We start from the raw sequence: 15,497 nt of genomic DNA on the forward strand, positions 1-15,497 counted from the left end.
AAGATGCTCAAATCATTAAAATGGGGAAAAATAAAAAATTAAGTAATTAAATAATGAGGGGCATCTGGTTGGCTCAGTTGGTTGAGTGACTCTTGATCTCAGCTCAAGTCTTGATCTGTTGGGAGTTCAAGCCCTGCGTTGGGCTCTATGCTGGATGTGGAGCCTAATTAAAAAAGAATTAGGGGCACCTGGATGGCTCATTCAAGTGTCTGCCTTCAGCTCAGGTTAGGATCTCATGGGTCCTGGGATCTGAGCCCCACATCAGGCTCCTTGCTCAGCAAGGAGTCTGCTTCTCCCTCTGCTTTCCCCCTTCTTTCATGCTCTTGCACTTTCTCTCTCTCAAATAAATAAAAAAAATCTTTAACAAATTAAATTAAAAATAAACAATGAGATGCCATTTCATACCTATCAGGTTGGCAACAATCGAAAGTAAGACAAAACTGAGTATTGTATTGGTGAGGATGTAGAAAAGCAAAATTCATGTGCTGTTTTGGGAAAATAAATTGGTTCATTCATCTTGTAAAGCAGTTTGGCAATATCTAATGAAGGGATGCCCATGCCTTTTGACCCAAGAAACCTATTTCTTAACATACACCCTAGAAGAAACAACTTTAGTCATTGTGCACAGGGCACATATACAAGAATGCTCTGGAAGCATTTTTTGAACTAGTGAAGAGTAGGAAATGACTTAAATGTTATCAACAGTTGAATAAATTAATACATTTTGGTCTGTTCATACAGTGGAATATTCTATAAAATTTAAAATTAGTAAGCTTATCCCAACCAGGTAAAGAGCAAAATATTTTGAGCAAAATGCAAGTTGCAGAATATGTTTTGTGTGATAACTTTCTATAAAATTTGAAGACCAGCAAAACAGTACTGCATCTTGTTAATGTCTTTATGTGCATATAATATAGTATAAAATATGCATAAGAATTATTAAACACCAAGTTCTTTTTAGTATCTCTGGGAGTGGGGGGAGAGAGGAAAATAATTTTATAACAAAATATGGCAAAAATGTGAAGAGTGATAAAACTGTAGTAAGTACATAGTGTAAATGGTGTAATTCTGTATGGTTAAATATTTATAAAATATTTTATAGTTTTAAAGGAGAAATGTGAAATACTTCTACCCATTTATCTAACAAAAAGGGGAAGATGAAAGGCTGAGAAGGTAACACTTTTCAAGATGAACAGGAAAAGCCTATTTTTGTGTGTTGAGGACTATTTGTATGTTTACTACTTAAGCTTGTCTGTGTCAAAAGAAACCTGTAGGTTACCTGTCTTATTCTAGTAAGCATTTGGTTTTGTAAACCTTGGTCTAATCAAGCAGGATAAGCCTTTAAATTGCTGTCCTTTTTCCTATGTCTTGGGTTCACATGCTCAGAGTTCTCACATTCTCAAACTGACATCTGGCAAATATTTTTCTGTTTGAAGTCAGTTACTCTGTTTGAAAGTTGTTTTCATAGCTCCTGTGTGTTAAATCTATCTCCACACAATATGTCTTCATGAATCTCTGTATCACTCTCCTAGCCTTAGACTTCAGCCAGGAATCCCACCTCCAACTAGCATATTCCTAGGTGATTTTAAGTTTTGGCTTCCAAAGTTGGGCAGTGCTTGATGTGAATATTCACTCTACCACTGGCCAGCTCAGAGACTCTGGACAAGTTTCTTTCTTTCTTTCTTTCTTTCTTTCTTTCTTTCTTTCCTTTCTTTCCTTTCTTTCCTTTCTTTCCTTTCTTTCCTTTCTTTCCTTTCTTTCCTTTCTTTCCTTTCTTTCTCTTTCTTTCTCTTTCTTTCTCTTTCTTTCTCTTTCTTTCTCTTTCTTTCTCTTTCTTCTCTTTCTTTCTCTTTCTTTCTCTTTCTTTCTCTTTCTTTCTCTTTCTTTCTCTTTTCTCTTTCTTTCTCTTTCTTTCTCTTTCTTTCTTTCTTTTTCTTTCTTTCTTTCTTTCTTTCTTTCTTTCTTTCTTCTTTCTTTCTCTTTCTTTCTTTCTCTCTCTCTCTCTCTCTCTCTCTCTCTTCTCTCTCTCTCTCTCTCTCTCTCTCTCTCTCTCTCTGTCTTCTTTCTTATTTATTTATGGGCAGCCCGGGTGGCTCAGCGGTTTAGCGCCGCCTTCAGCCAAGGGCCTGATCCTGGAGACCCAAGATCGAGTCCCGTGTCGGGCTCCCTGCATGGAGCCTGCTTCTCCCTCTGCCTGTGTCTCTGTCTCTCTGTGTCTCTGTGTCTTCTCTCTCTCTGTGTCTCTCATGAATAAATAAAATCTTTTAAAAAAGATTTGTAGAGAGCAGGACTCGACCCCAGATCCCGGGATCATGCCCTGAGCTGAAGGCAGATTCTCAACTGCTGAGCCACTGAGGTGTCCCACCTGGACAAATTTCTTAACTTTTGTAAGCCTTAGTTTCCTCCCATATCAGGTTGACATGAAAATTAAATGAGGTTGTACATGAGAGGTGGTGGTTAGCAAAAGGTTTGGGGACTATAATAATTTTAAATAAATAATAGTGACCTTCAGAATAATCATATAATAGCTGTGAGGGGTGTCAAAACTTTGAAAAGGACCTTGCCACGAAGGTGAGTTGGTCAGCCAACAGCTACTTGAAGTAGGTTTGGCGAACTGACTATAGGGTAATATATTATTAGAGGAATGTTGCTCTCTTGGTGCCCACATTGGCTTTTTCCTTCATTTATCATTACCTGTGCCTTTAATTTTAGTTCCACAGTTCCTGATAAGTTGGATGCCATTTATTCATTCATTTTGCCTCTCCATGGAATAAAAGCAGGAAGAGTTGGATTTTTTAAAGTAGTTTGGAAAAGGAAAGGCAGGCTCCACGCAGGGAGCCCGACATGGGACTCAGTCCTGGGTCTCCAGGATCACGCCCAGAGCTGAAGGTGGCCACCCCCCTGGGCTGCCCTTTAGTGATCTTTTTCTCTAACCTAACACCACAGACACTGTGGAAACAACTGTATTTAGTTAGCTGGGGAGGAAATAAAAGAAGTGAGGAAGTGGATAAGGGAAACAAAACAGGCACTCCTTGTTGTATGGATGGAATGAAAGACAAAGTGGGAGGGCACTCGGAAAAAAGAGGGTGGATGGTGCTGTATTTTAGGTGTGGGTGCCATTTTTCTTGTTGTTACTTACTCGGGTATGCTCTGTAGTAAGTGCCATAAGATTAGAAGAATTAAAGCAAGTTAGCCCAGATGATGTTTTCTCTCTTAGTTAACAAATAATTGTTTTTTTTTTTAACCCCCCTACATGTAAAATACATCGGGATATGCAAAGAAATGTGACCAATATCATTACGTTCAAGGTGCTTATAGTTGAGTTGGAGAGTTAAGATAAACCAAGGATTTCACTGGAGTATAACCTTGGATTTGATTTTCCAGGATTTTTCTCTTCCTTCTCTTCCTCTACACTAAGTTTTATTGAGTGCTGTGCTAAGTACTTTACCTGGATTATTTAACTTAATTCTTACAGTATCCTCAGTAGGTATGTGCTCTTATTTTCATTTTATAGATGAGTAAACTAACACTTCAGAGAAGGTAATTAAATTGCTTGGGGTCACTCAGCTTTTACGTGCTGGAGCCGTGATCTGAACCTAAATCTGGTGCTTTTAATCACTATTCTATTCTACCTGCTTAGGATTCCCTGGAATTGAATTTTCCGGGGCCTCAGATGAGGTGCAAACTGAATTCTCCTGAAGGGTAGGTAGGATTTTCTTAAGTAGAAGGAGGGAACAGCCAACTATTCAAGAGGGAAGGGAAATAATATTTATTGTATGAGTATTAAACACCATACCCGGGGTAGGTGTTTTACCTAATATGATGTCACTTAACCTTCACCACAATACTGAAATTTCATCATGCCCTTTGACAAGATGCTGAGATGAACTGAGAGAGAATAGCCTTGTGGGGGATGCAGGGAGAGGGAGGTAGGGTGATAGTGGAAATTCTGTGTAAGTTAGAGGATTTAATATCAGGTCAGTATGAACTCAAAGCCTGTGTTCTTTGCCATAATGTTAGATTGGCCCCCAAAACTGTGTGAAGAAGAAAAGACTAAGGCATGAACCAGTGTCTTAGAGCACACGAGTTAAAACAGTTTAGTTATAACAGAGCATGCTTTTCCATAGGAAGAAGAAGGAACAGAGCAGGGAAATACATTAAAACTGAAAAATGGGCAGCCCTGGTGGCGCAGCGGTTTAGCACCGCCTGCAGCCCAGGGCGTCATCCTGGAGACCCTGGATCGAGTCCCACATCAGGCTCTCTGTATGATGCCTGCTTCTCCCTCTGCCTGTGTCTCTGCCTCTCTCTCTCTCTCTGACTCTATGAATAAATAAATAAAATCTTTTAAAAAATAAAATAAATAAATTAAAAAAAACTGAAAAATACAGGGGCACCTGTGTGGCTCAGTGGTTGAGTGTCTGCCTTTCGCTCAGGACATGATCCCGCATTAGGCTTCCCACAGAGAGCCTGCTTCTCCCTCAGCCTATGTCTCTGCCCAACTTTGTGTCTCTTGTGAATAAATATATAAATAATCTTTAAAAAAAAAAAAAACAGAAAAATATAAACCAGAAGGTAATTGAATGACTCCTGATCTTGGGATAATGATAATGACACAAAAGTCAGACGTTGATTTTGTTAATCATTTACTTTTTCTCCCCTCCCTCCATCCCTTTTCTCTTCTTCCTATTTCTTTATTTACGATTTTTAAAATTTATTCATGAGAGACAGAGAGAGAGGCAGAGACATAGGCAGAAGGAGAAGCAGGCTCCCTGTGGGGAGCCCAATGCAGAACTCAATTCTGGGATCCTGGGATCATGCCCTGAGCCGAATGTAGATGTTCAACCCCTGAGCCACCAAGGCGTCCCCTTTTCTTCCTTTTTATTATTATTATTATTTTTAAAATTTATTTATTCATATATTTTTAATTTATTTATACAGAGAGGGCCAGAGACATAGGCAGATGGAGGAGAAGCAGGCTTCATGCAGAAGCCCAATGTGGGACTCGATCCTGGAACTCCAGGATCACATCCTGAGCTGAAGGCATATGCTCAACTGCTGAGCCATCCAGGTGTCTCCCCTCTTCTTCCTTTTTAAAGACTTTAAAACCCACAAAAGCAGACAAATACTGTAATGAACCCTATGTATGCATCACTCTGCCCTGACTAATCCACAATCCCATTCACCCTCTTGTATTATTTTGAAGAGAGCCTAGACATCATATCCTTTTACTTATAAATATTTCAGTATGTCTCTAAAAGATGATGACTCTTCTAAAAACAACAAAAATAAAATATTATCACTAATGTCTAATATCTAGTTTTCAAATTTCTACTTGTCTCATAAAAATATATAATTAAAAAAATTTGTTGGGATTAGGGTCCACATAATGTTCAATGTTAATAATTGAAAGGTCTTTAAATATCTTTTGGTATACAGGTATAGATTCATCCTTCATCTCCCTCCTCTCACCCCTGCGGAATATACTTCTTGCAGGATTAGGTTGGTTGCTGTAGCCTAGATTTTCCTGCTTGCATTCCCAACAGTGTAGTTTTACACATTTCTCTGACCTTTGTATTTCCACAAATTGGCAGTTGGATATGGAGGCTTGATCAGGTTCATGTTTTTTGTTGTTGTTGTTGAAGATTTTATTTATTTATTTGAGAGAGAGAATACCAGCAGGGGGAAGGGGTAGAGGAAGAGGGAGAAGCAGACTCTAACCGAGCAGAGAGCTGGGCAGGACTCAGTCCCAGGATGCTGGTATCATGACCTGAGCTGAAGGCAGATGCTTAACTGACTGAGCCACTCAGACGCTCCATGGGTATTTTGACATGGTGGTGTGTTCTTCCATCAGGGGCATATAGAGTCCAGTTGTCTTTCTGTAGTGTTGCAACCACTGATCCTCAAAACATTGCCTCCCTAATTCTAATTCTGTTATTTCTCCTATACTTATAGGAAAGGCAGAACAAATGCTTGATTCATTCCCTTCATTTACAGTTTTCAAAATGAGTTGGTTCTCCAGCATCCTTCAGTGATGACTCATTTGTTTGCACATAGAAATATTTGATATATTCAGCCTACTTAGTCATTTAATATTACCTAAGTTTTTCCATGGGTGTTGTTACTGTCTTATTTTTTTCCTTGCCTAGGATATGTGTCTATGAAAAACTAGAAATTTATGGAAATCCAGAACAGGATTAATCAAGTGTACAGGTGCTTTATTAGGGCATTTACAAGGTTTTCACTTCTAGTCCCATCTCTTGACTTGCATCTTGTACTTGCATATACTAATCCAGGTGTAAGAGAATTGCCCTTTTTAATTTTATAGGAAAATTCATACATCCCAAAAGGCTTTAGTTACACATTCCCCCATCTGAGCCAGCCAAGTGTCCTTGTATAACTTTTGACTCCCCCGGAAACTTAACTACTAATGGCCTGTGTGACCAGAAGCCTTACCAATAACATGAGCTATCAGTTTACACATATTTTGTATGTTATATGTATTGTATACTGTATTCTTATGAGAAAGTAAGCTACAGAAAAGAAAATGTTAAAGTCACAAGAGTAAGTACATTTACAGTATTTATTGTATTTATTTATACATGTACTGTATTTATTGAAAATCTGCATATGAGTGGATCTGTGAAGTTGAAACCTGCATTTTTCAAGGGTTAACTGTAATTCCAAGTAACTACCTGTAGATATATTAACAAAACTTTCAGAATCTTGCGTTTTCAGACATTTAAGATTTTTATGGTTATAACTATCAAGTTGACCTTTCCTTGAGAATCTTATCAGACATATGGTTGCAGACAGCTTTAGATTCTAAAACAGATTTCTAAAACTTCAAACTCAGTCTTTTCTGCAGTATAAGAAATTCCTGGCTTCAGAATTTTCCAGGAAAATGAATTCAATTTTTGTATATATTAGTACTGAATTTGTAAGCTTTTCTTTTTTTTTTTAATAGAATTTAAAGTAGTTGTTACAATGAAAATATAAGATAGTATTTACTGAGCTTTATAATTTACAAAACCTTTTTCATCTTGATTATCACTTTACATCAGCTTCACAACAACCCAGGTTAATATTAAGTAATTATTGTCTGACAGGTTCTGTGCTAAGCCTTTACACAGACTATTCATTTAATCATACTAACAATCCTTGAGGTTGGGTCTCTTCTTTTTTTTTTTTTTTTTTTTTTAATTTTTACTTTATTTTATGATAGTCACACAGAGAGAGAGAGAGGCAGAGACACAGGCAGAGGGAGAAGCAGGCTCCATGCACCAGGAGCCCGATGTGGGATTCGATCCCGGGTGTCCAGGATCGCGCCCTGGGCCAAAGGCAGGCGCCAAACCGCTGCGCCACCCAGGGATCCCGGTTGGGTCTCTTCTTATTCTTAGTTACAAGTAAGGAAACTGGGGCCTAGTGAGGTTAAGAAACTTGTCTGTATCTCACAGCTAGGAGCCGGAGAAGTCAGGGATTGAGCCCTGGCTCTTAACAACTGGGCATATAGTCCTTATTTTGCAGATCAAATAAATGACCCCTTAGAGATAATGAGAGACTTTTCTAAGGTTGCTTAATTGATATATGATGGAGTCAGGACCAGAAATCCTCAATCTCCCATCTGCCAAGCCAGTGCTCTCTCCAGTGGGTCCAGAGTGGAAGTGTCTCAGTAAGCTGCCCTGGTGTCCATTCAGTCCCCTGCTGGAGCTCACTGTAATGGTAACAGAGCCAGAAAGATAGGAATCAGGGTTTTGGTAGCAGTATTTCAGTTTGATATGAATGACTAGCTGAGTTAGTACTAAATTAGACAGTATGTATCTAGAGACTAGACTGGTTGGTATTTGTTATTATACCAGCCATATTCCCATTTTTCTCCATGCATGGATTGTTAGGTTGAGGAAAGTCATCTAGACCATTTGCTGAGCTTTTCTTTTCTACTATAATGCCATTAGTTTCTGTGATCTCAGAAGCCAGGAGTCCTTCATAGATAAAATTCACATCGTAACAACAGTATCTGCTGTTTATTGTATGTTTATTTTGTTATACATCAAGGGTTATGTTGACTACTATAACATTTTTACAGATTAGTTATGTCATAAAAGATAGGTTTAGAAATATTTGCCAGATCATTCTCTGTGTACTACTAAAGTCACAGAGCATTATAAGTACAGTTTGAGCATTTGATGTACTCTTCTCCAGTTGCATTTTCCTCCCGCTTCTGGGAAGTAACCACTGTCTTAAGTTTGATGACTGTCAAGTCTCATGATTTTGTTTTGTTTTTTTAAGATTTTATTTATTTATTCATGAGAGACACAGAGAGAGAGAGAGAGAGAGAGAGAGAGAGAGGCAGGGACACAGGCAGAGGGAGAAGCAGGCTTCATGCAGGAAGCCCGATGTGGGACTCGACCCTGGGACTCTGGGATCACGCCCTGAGCCAAAGGCAAATGCTCAACTGCTGAGCCACCCAGGTGTCCCACCATGTTGTTTTTTTTTAAATATCACTAGTCATGTATTTCCCTTTAAGCAATATGTTTTATAGTTTTTAGTTTTACAAAGATGGTATTTTATTGTGAGTAATCTCTGCCATTTGTATTTTTTCATTCACCATGATATTTGTAAGAGTTACCATATTGGTGAATGTACCTCAGGGACGTTTTTAAATTTTTATTGCTGCTATTTGAAAATTTCATTGAATATATCACTGTTTACCTGTTTTCCTGTTAAAGGAATAGTGCTTCTATGAGCATTCTTGTGCATATGTCCTTATGCACAGAGTTCTTTAGGGTACGTGTATCCAGCAGTGGAATTACTGTGAAGTAGAATATTCATGCACATCTTCATATTCAGTAGATATTGCCAAATTGTTGCTTTGGCGGTTGATTCAGTTTATACTTTCTCTTGCAGTGGCTGAGTTCTCACTTCTCTGCATCTCTAAACAGCATTTGGTATCATCGGACTTCCATATTTTTGCTACTTACTGAATGTTAAATATTACTCTTAAGCTTTATTACATGGATTTTTTTCTAATTTGATGCATTCCTACCAATGTCAGAATCGAGATAGAGCCTAAGAGAAGTAAAGTAACTTGTTCAAGGTTATGCAGCCAGAAGATGGCTGAAACTGGATTAGATGAGAGTTCTGTGAACACCTAAGCCAGTGCCTGTTCCTCTGTGAACAGAGTCTAGTTGATTTAGGGACAAATTACAGAGTTCTGTGCGTTATGTCTTACTTTTCCCTTCATTTCCTCATCTAACGATTTCTAAAGAAATTCCATCAGCTAGCCTTCCTGTTTTTAGTAAACTCTTTTAAAGGAGTTATACAAGGATTTGTTATAAAAGGATTAATAAACTTAATGGCAAGCCTGACTCTTTGGCCCTTTTGTTTTTTGGGTTTTTAAAAGTATTATTATAGGGATGCCTGCGTGGCTCAGTCAGTTAAGCATCTGCCTTTGGCCCAGACCATGATCCCCTGGTTCTGGGATCAAGTCCCAGGTCGGGCTCCCTGCTGAGCAGGAGGACCTGCTTCTCACTCTTCCTCTGTGCTTTCTGTTACTGTCTCTCAGTAAATAAATAAAAAATATTTTTAAAAAATATTATTATATTTATAAAACAGCACCCATTTATTAGCTCCTAGTTTTATAAGTCCAAAGTCTGGCATGGCCTGGAATTCTCTACTCATGGTGTCACAAGGCTGAAACCAAGATATTGACTATATAAAGTTCCCATCTGAAGGCTTGGGGAAAAACATCTTCCAAGGTCATTCTTAACCATTGGTAAAATTCAGTTCCTTTTAGCCATAAGACTGAGATCACCCTTTCTGTGCTGGCTGTCAGCCAGGGACTGCTTCGAGCTCCTAAATGTTACCTGCATTCCTTGCTCCATGGTCCTCCCTGTCTTCAAGCCAGTAATGATGTATGCTGGTCAGTTCTTTCTTATCCTTTGAATCTTTGACTTCTTCGTCTGCCAGTTGCCAAAGAAAATGCTTTGTATATGTATTGATTTATTATTTCAAAAAGTTATTAAAAATTTTTTTTTGGTTGGCTCATCGTACCTAGTATCCATGTTTCTGTCGATGGATTGAGAGCTGACTATCCTGATCCCAAGAGAGTCAGTCATAGTGGAGAACTGACTTTCCTTTTCTAATTTAGGTACCTCAGAGGATATAGAACTGGTGTTCCCAAATGGACTGTAATTTCCTTCTGTCATCACATATTAGAAAGAATGAAAACAGGGATCCCTGGGTGGCTCAGCAGTTTAGCGCCTGCCTTTGGCTCAAGGCATGATCCTGGAGTCCTGGGATCGAGTCCCACATTGGGCTCCCTGCATGGAGCCTTGCTTCTCCCTCTGCCTCTGTCTCTGCCTCTCTCTCTGTGTCTCTCATAAATAAATAAACAAAATCTAAAAAAAAAAAAAGAGTGAAAACATCTAGGCAGCCAAGAGTTGAAAATGTAGATTCATAGAATGGTATCTATTTATAGCTAAAAGCCACTTTTCAGAGCAAATGTGACTGAGTGTCTGTTTAGCAGTTTGACCAGAGATCTGGTATCATTCGATTTAGGGCCTCAGGTGAGCTACATTGTTGTTGACAATGGCTTCTTTGGCACTTTTTTCTTTTTAACTTTTTGTTGTAAAGTAGAGTAAAGATGCAGAAAAATGTGTGTGGTTCTGATAAATTGTTTTTATTTTTGCTATTTGAATAATCAATTAAATAAATGTTCTGGTATTATTGTATCAATCACTGAGTTTTCAAAAACTGAGCACATCATGGAGCCAGCAGCCAGTGAAGAAACAGCATTATCTGCACTCACTAGTACTGCTTGTGCCCCTTTGTAGTCACTGTCCATCCCCTAAGGGTGACCTCAATCTGACTTCTAATAACCCAGATTAATTTTGCCTGTTTTTATGCTTTATATAAATGAAATGAAGAAGTGTATATTCTTGTGTCTGGCTTCTTTCACACTACCTTAATGTTGTGAACTTTATTTATACTGCTGCATATAAACAGTGGATTATTCATTCTCTTTGCTAGTCTAGTATTCTGTCGCAGTTCTTTGGGTCATTTTAATATAACATAGTGTTTTGCCATGATCTGTGTTTTAGTGTGTTTGGGGTATGTTCCTACTTTATCTCTATTTTTATTTTTAAATTAAGATTTATTTCTTTTAAAAAGAGCATGTACATACTCACGTGCTTTTGTGCGCACAGAGAGGGAGAGGGAGTGAAGCAGACTCCTCATTCAGCACAGAGCCACAACCCTGAGATCATGACTTGGCAGTGAAACCAGGGGTAGGAGGCTCAGTTGGTAAAGCGGCTGCTTTCAGCTCAGATCGTGATCTCAGGGTCCTGAGATCCAGCCCCATGTCTGGGCTCGCTGCTCAGTGGGGAGTCTGCTTCTCTCTCTCTCTCTCTCTCTCCTTCTGCTGCTCCCCCACTTGTACTCTCTTGCTTGCACATACTCTCTCAAATAAATAAATAAAATCTGTAAAAAAAAAAAAAAAAGGATAAAATGGTAGGATATTCAGGAGCATGAAAATTACATTAAAAAAATTATTCACAAGACAGAGAGAGAGACAGAGAGAGAGAGAGAGAGAGAGAGAGAGAGAGAGGCAGAGACATAGGCAGAGGAAGGAGAAGCAGGATCTGTGCAGGGAGCCTGATGTGGGACTTGATCCAGGGACTCTAGGATCACACCTGAGCCAAAGGCAGATGTTCAACCACGGAGCCACCCAGGCATCCCAGGAGCATGAAAATTAAAGCAGAATGTTCTAGAGCTGGCCAACCTGAAGGAACTTTTAAGTTTAGTTGGAGGCCATGATCTCAGTCTTCATAACGTTTGATATGAAGTTTAAGCTTTTTTTAAACCTAGAACATTGATGTGATTGTGGGTAGGCAAATCAGGTCACATTTAGACTAAAATTCTGGTTTTGATCTCACACTATCACATTGATTGTCTGTTGAAATAAGACTTAATATCTCCAAACTTGAGTACCCTGGTATGTCATTCTTAGTTCACATATTGTAGGAATCTGAGCTTGGCAGTGTAAATAACTAAGGAAACTATAAAGACTCGTACTCCTAGAATTGAGGCTTTTAGAATTTTCAATTAGAAAAGGAAGAGTTTACCTTAATATGAAAGGACTTGAAATCATTACCCAGTAAGGTTGCTTTTTCTTCTGGATATTTTTTTTTTTTTAAGATTTTATTTATTTGAGAGAGAGAACAAGAAAGCAACCACAAGTGGGGGGGTGGGCAGAGGGAGAAAGAGGGAGAAGCAGACTCCCTACTCCCCAGGGCAAGAAGCCAAATGCGGGGCTCAATCCCAGAACACTGAGACCACGACCTGAGCCGAAGGCAGATATTTAACTGACTGAGCCACCAAGGTGCCCCCTCTTCTGGATATTTTTAAGAGCACCTGAATCTCTCCAGTTGAGTTGGAGAATGTCTCAGGACCTCAAGTAGAGCAAATCTGGAATTGAGCTGCATCTTTAGTGAGAAACTGAGAGAATTATTTAAGAACCTGAAACTTGGGACACCTGGGTGGCTCAGCAGTTTGGCACCTGCCTTCGGCCCAGGGCATGATCCTGGAGACCTGGAATCAAGTCCCACATCGGGCTCCCTGCATGGAGCCTGCTTCTCCCTCTGCCTGTGTCTCTGCCTCTCTCTCTCTGTGTCTCTCATGAATAAATAAATAAAATCTTAAAAAAAAAAAAAACCTGAAAACTTGACTAGCAGGCTACTGCTAGTGAATATTGAGTACATTTGATCACTTTGTGACTTAAGTTAATGGGCACTTGCTAGGCTGTTGCTTGCACATGCTACATTTGTTGTTTCAAGCATTCAGGCATGAAATCTTGGCTCAGTATTATGCAGCTCTACAAGGCTAAAGACTGGATCTAAGAACGCCATCTGGTGGTTCTCTCTAGATACCCAATTTAATGAGTGGATTCCAATGCCAGTTCAGTACAGCCATTATAATGACCCAAGGAAAGAAAATATATAAAGAATGTGTTCTGTCATAGTTTCATCTCTGCAGATGGAAGATAGCAACCACTTAGTAGAGTAAGCAGGAACAACAATAAAAGTTTCTATGCAAAATTTTAGGATCTTTCTAGTCAAAATGCCATTTTTAGGGAGACACCAATCATTAGAATTCTCTGAATTCCCTAAACTACAGGATTTTTATTAGAAAGGTAGTACTTAGAGATTGTGACCATTTGCTATTGACTTGCATAGTTTGCCCTAATTGAGTTAGTTATTAGATTTCATAAGAGCTCTCAGTGGTACGTATGTATACATATATATATATGTATGTATGTGTATATATATATATTATACATTGCTTGAGACTTATAAAATTAGCATCATATCCTATTTTTACCAGTCTAGATCAAATCCATGAGAATTTATTCACATCACAAATTTAATGTTTCAGCCAAGAATAGTACATTTCTTTCCACAAATAACTTGGCAACTTCCGAAAAGATCCCTCTGTGACTTTCTTCAATTAATTATGGAGCACATAGGGAATTGAAACTTAAAGTAAGTGTGAATGGAGGCCACATAGATCTCATTTTGTCCTATAAGTGCTCATCATACCTCTATCTCAGAGGGATTTTAAGGTGTATAATTTTCATAAAGCCCTTTAGGTTCCTGAGGGAAAACCCTCTGTAGTTTAAAATGTTATTAATTTGTACTCTTCTCTCCTGTTGATTCCACATACATTCAGACATATTAACTAATCATTATGTGTGTTAGCTTGAACTCTGGTTTTTAAGTTTACTTTATAACAATGTCAGTAATAATTCCATAACTTTAAAGTCTGCATATTTATGTTTTGCTAAGAAATGTTTTTCTTCCTTTTTAGGTAACAAATACACTTTAGAGACTCGACCAAACCAAGAAGGCATTGATGTCAGGCAAGAGCTACTGAAATTCCACTCTACTTATTATTCATCCAACTTAATGGCTATTTGTGTGTTAGGTCGAGGTAAGAATCCTTAAGATTTTTCATAGAATTAGATAATCTAAGTTTTCCATTTGGCTCTTTCAAAATATTGTAAGAAGGATAGAAGATACGGCCTTTTATCTGCTCAGAGGCTTTTGAAAATGATCTCCTTATTGGAGAATATATGAAGGGGGGAATTTTGTTTTTAACCCTGTGTTCTTTTTTTCTTCTTCTTTTTTATAACTCTGTGTTCTAAAAAGGAGTATAGATGATTTAAAATGGAGACCTGAGAAAAATATAAATTACTAGTAGGTATTATAAACCTATAAAAGCAAAGAAAGGAGATATAAAAGGAAAGATGAGCAGATTTGACCTTAAAACAATTCAGAAAACTAGGAATAAGATTAAAAGGCAAATGATAGGGGGGGAAAAAGGCAGATGATACACTGGAAAAATGATTTGGAATATAAACAGCAAATTGACTCTTGTCTATCTTCTTTTTTTTTTTTAATTTTTTTTATTTTTTTAATTTATGATAGTCACAGAGAGAGAGAGAGACGGAGACACAGGCAGAGGGAGAAGCAGGCTCCATGCACCGGGATCCCGATGTGGGATTCGATCCCGGGTCTCCAGGATCGTGCCCTGGGCCAAAGGCAGGTGCCAAACCGCTGCGCCACCCAGGGATCCCCTATCTTCTTATTTTTTAGTCTTATTTTTCTAAAGTTTTTAATTCCAGTTGGTTAATTTACAGTGTTGTATTAGTTTCTGGAATATAGTGATTCAACAATTCCATACATCATCCAGTGCTCATCGCGACAAGTGTACCCCTTAATGCCAATCGCCTACTTCACCTGTCCCTCCAACTTCCCCTCTGGTTACCATCAGTTTGTTTTCTGCCATTGAGTCTGTTTCTTGGGCAGCCTGGGTGGCTCAGCAGTTTAGCGCCGCCTTCAGCCCAGGGCGTGATCTGGAGACCTGGGATTGAGTCCCACGTCGGGCTCCCTGCATGGAGCCTGCCTCTCCCTCTGCCTGTGTCTCTGCCCGCCCCCCCCCCCCCATGGATAAATAAATAAAATCTTTTTTTTTTTTTTTTAAAGAGTTTGTTTCTTGGTTTGTCTCTCTCCTTTTTTCTCCCCCTTTGTTTTGTTTCTTAAATTCCACATGAGTGATATCATATAGTATTTGTCTTTCTCTGACTTATTTCACTCAGCATTATACTCTCTAGTCCATTCTGTGTGTTGCAAATGGCAGGGTTTCATTCGTTTTTATGGCTAAGTAATAATCCATTGTGTATGCATACCACATACCACATACCACATCATCTTTATCCATTCATCTCTCAATGGACACTTGGGCTGCTTCTATATAAGGGCTTGACTTTTTAAATGCAAATTAACTGGATACAGTATAGTGCTTCCACTTGTTAAATTACCATAATTTTGTTATTGTTTTTAAGTAATACTCAGAGGAATAGTGCACTTTTGTATTGGTGGTGGTATAAACAATTTATGCAGTTGCTCTAGACTTTCTGGAGAACAGGTTAGCAAGGTACA

At 38.6% G+C, this 15,497-nt stretch overlaps 1 protein-coding gene across 10 annotated transcripts in view; it reads left to right on the plus strand.

The window, feature by feature from the left end:
• Positions 1–15,497, plus strand: part of IDE (insulin degrading enzyme) — a 139,511-nt gene that overhangs the window by 63,353 nt on the left and 60,661 nt on the right. For all 10 annotated transcript variants that reach the window (XM_072806111.1, XM_072806112.1, XM_072806109.1 and 7 more), the window contains one exon: positions 13,864–13,986. In XM_072806111.1, the coding sequence (XP_072662212.1) occupies positions 13,864–13,986 (123 nt within the window). The remainder of the gene's footprint in view (positions 1–13,863; positions 13,987–15,497) is intronic.

Source organism: Canis lupus, chromosome 29, assembly GCF_048164855.1.
Source record: "Canis lupus baileyi chromosome 29, mCanLup2.hap1, whole genome shotgun sequence".
In the NCBI taxonomy this organism is placed as follows: Eukaryota; Metazoa; Chordata; class Mammalia; order Carnivora; family Canidae; genus Canis; species Canis lupus.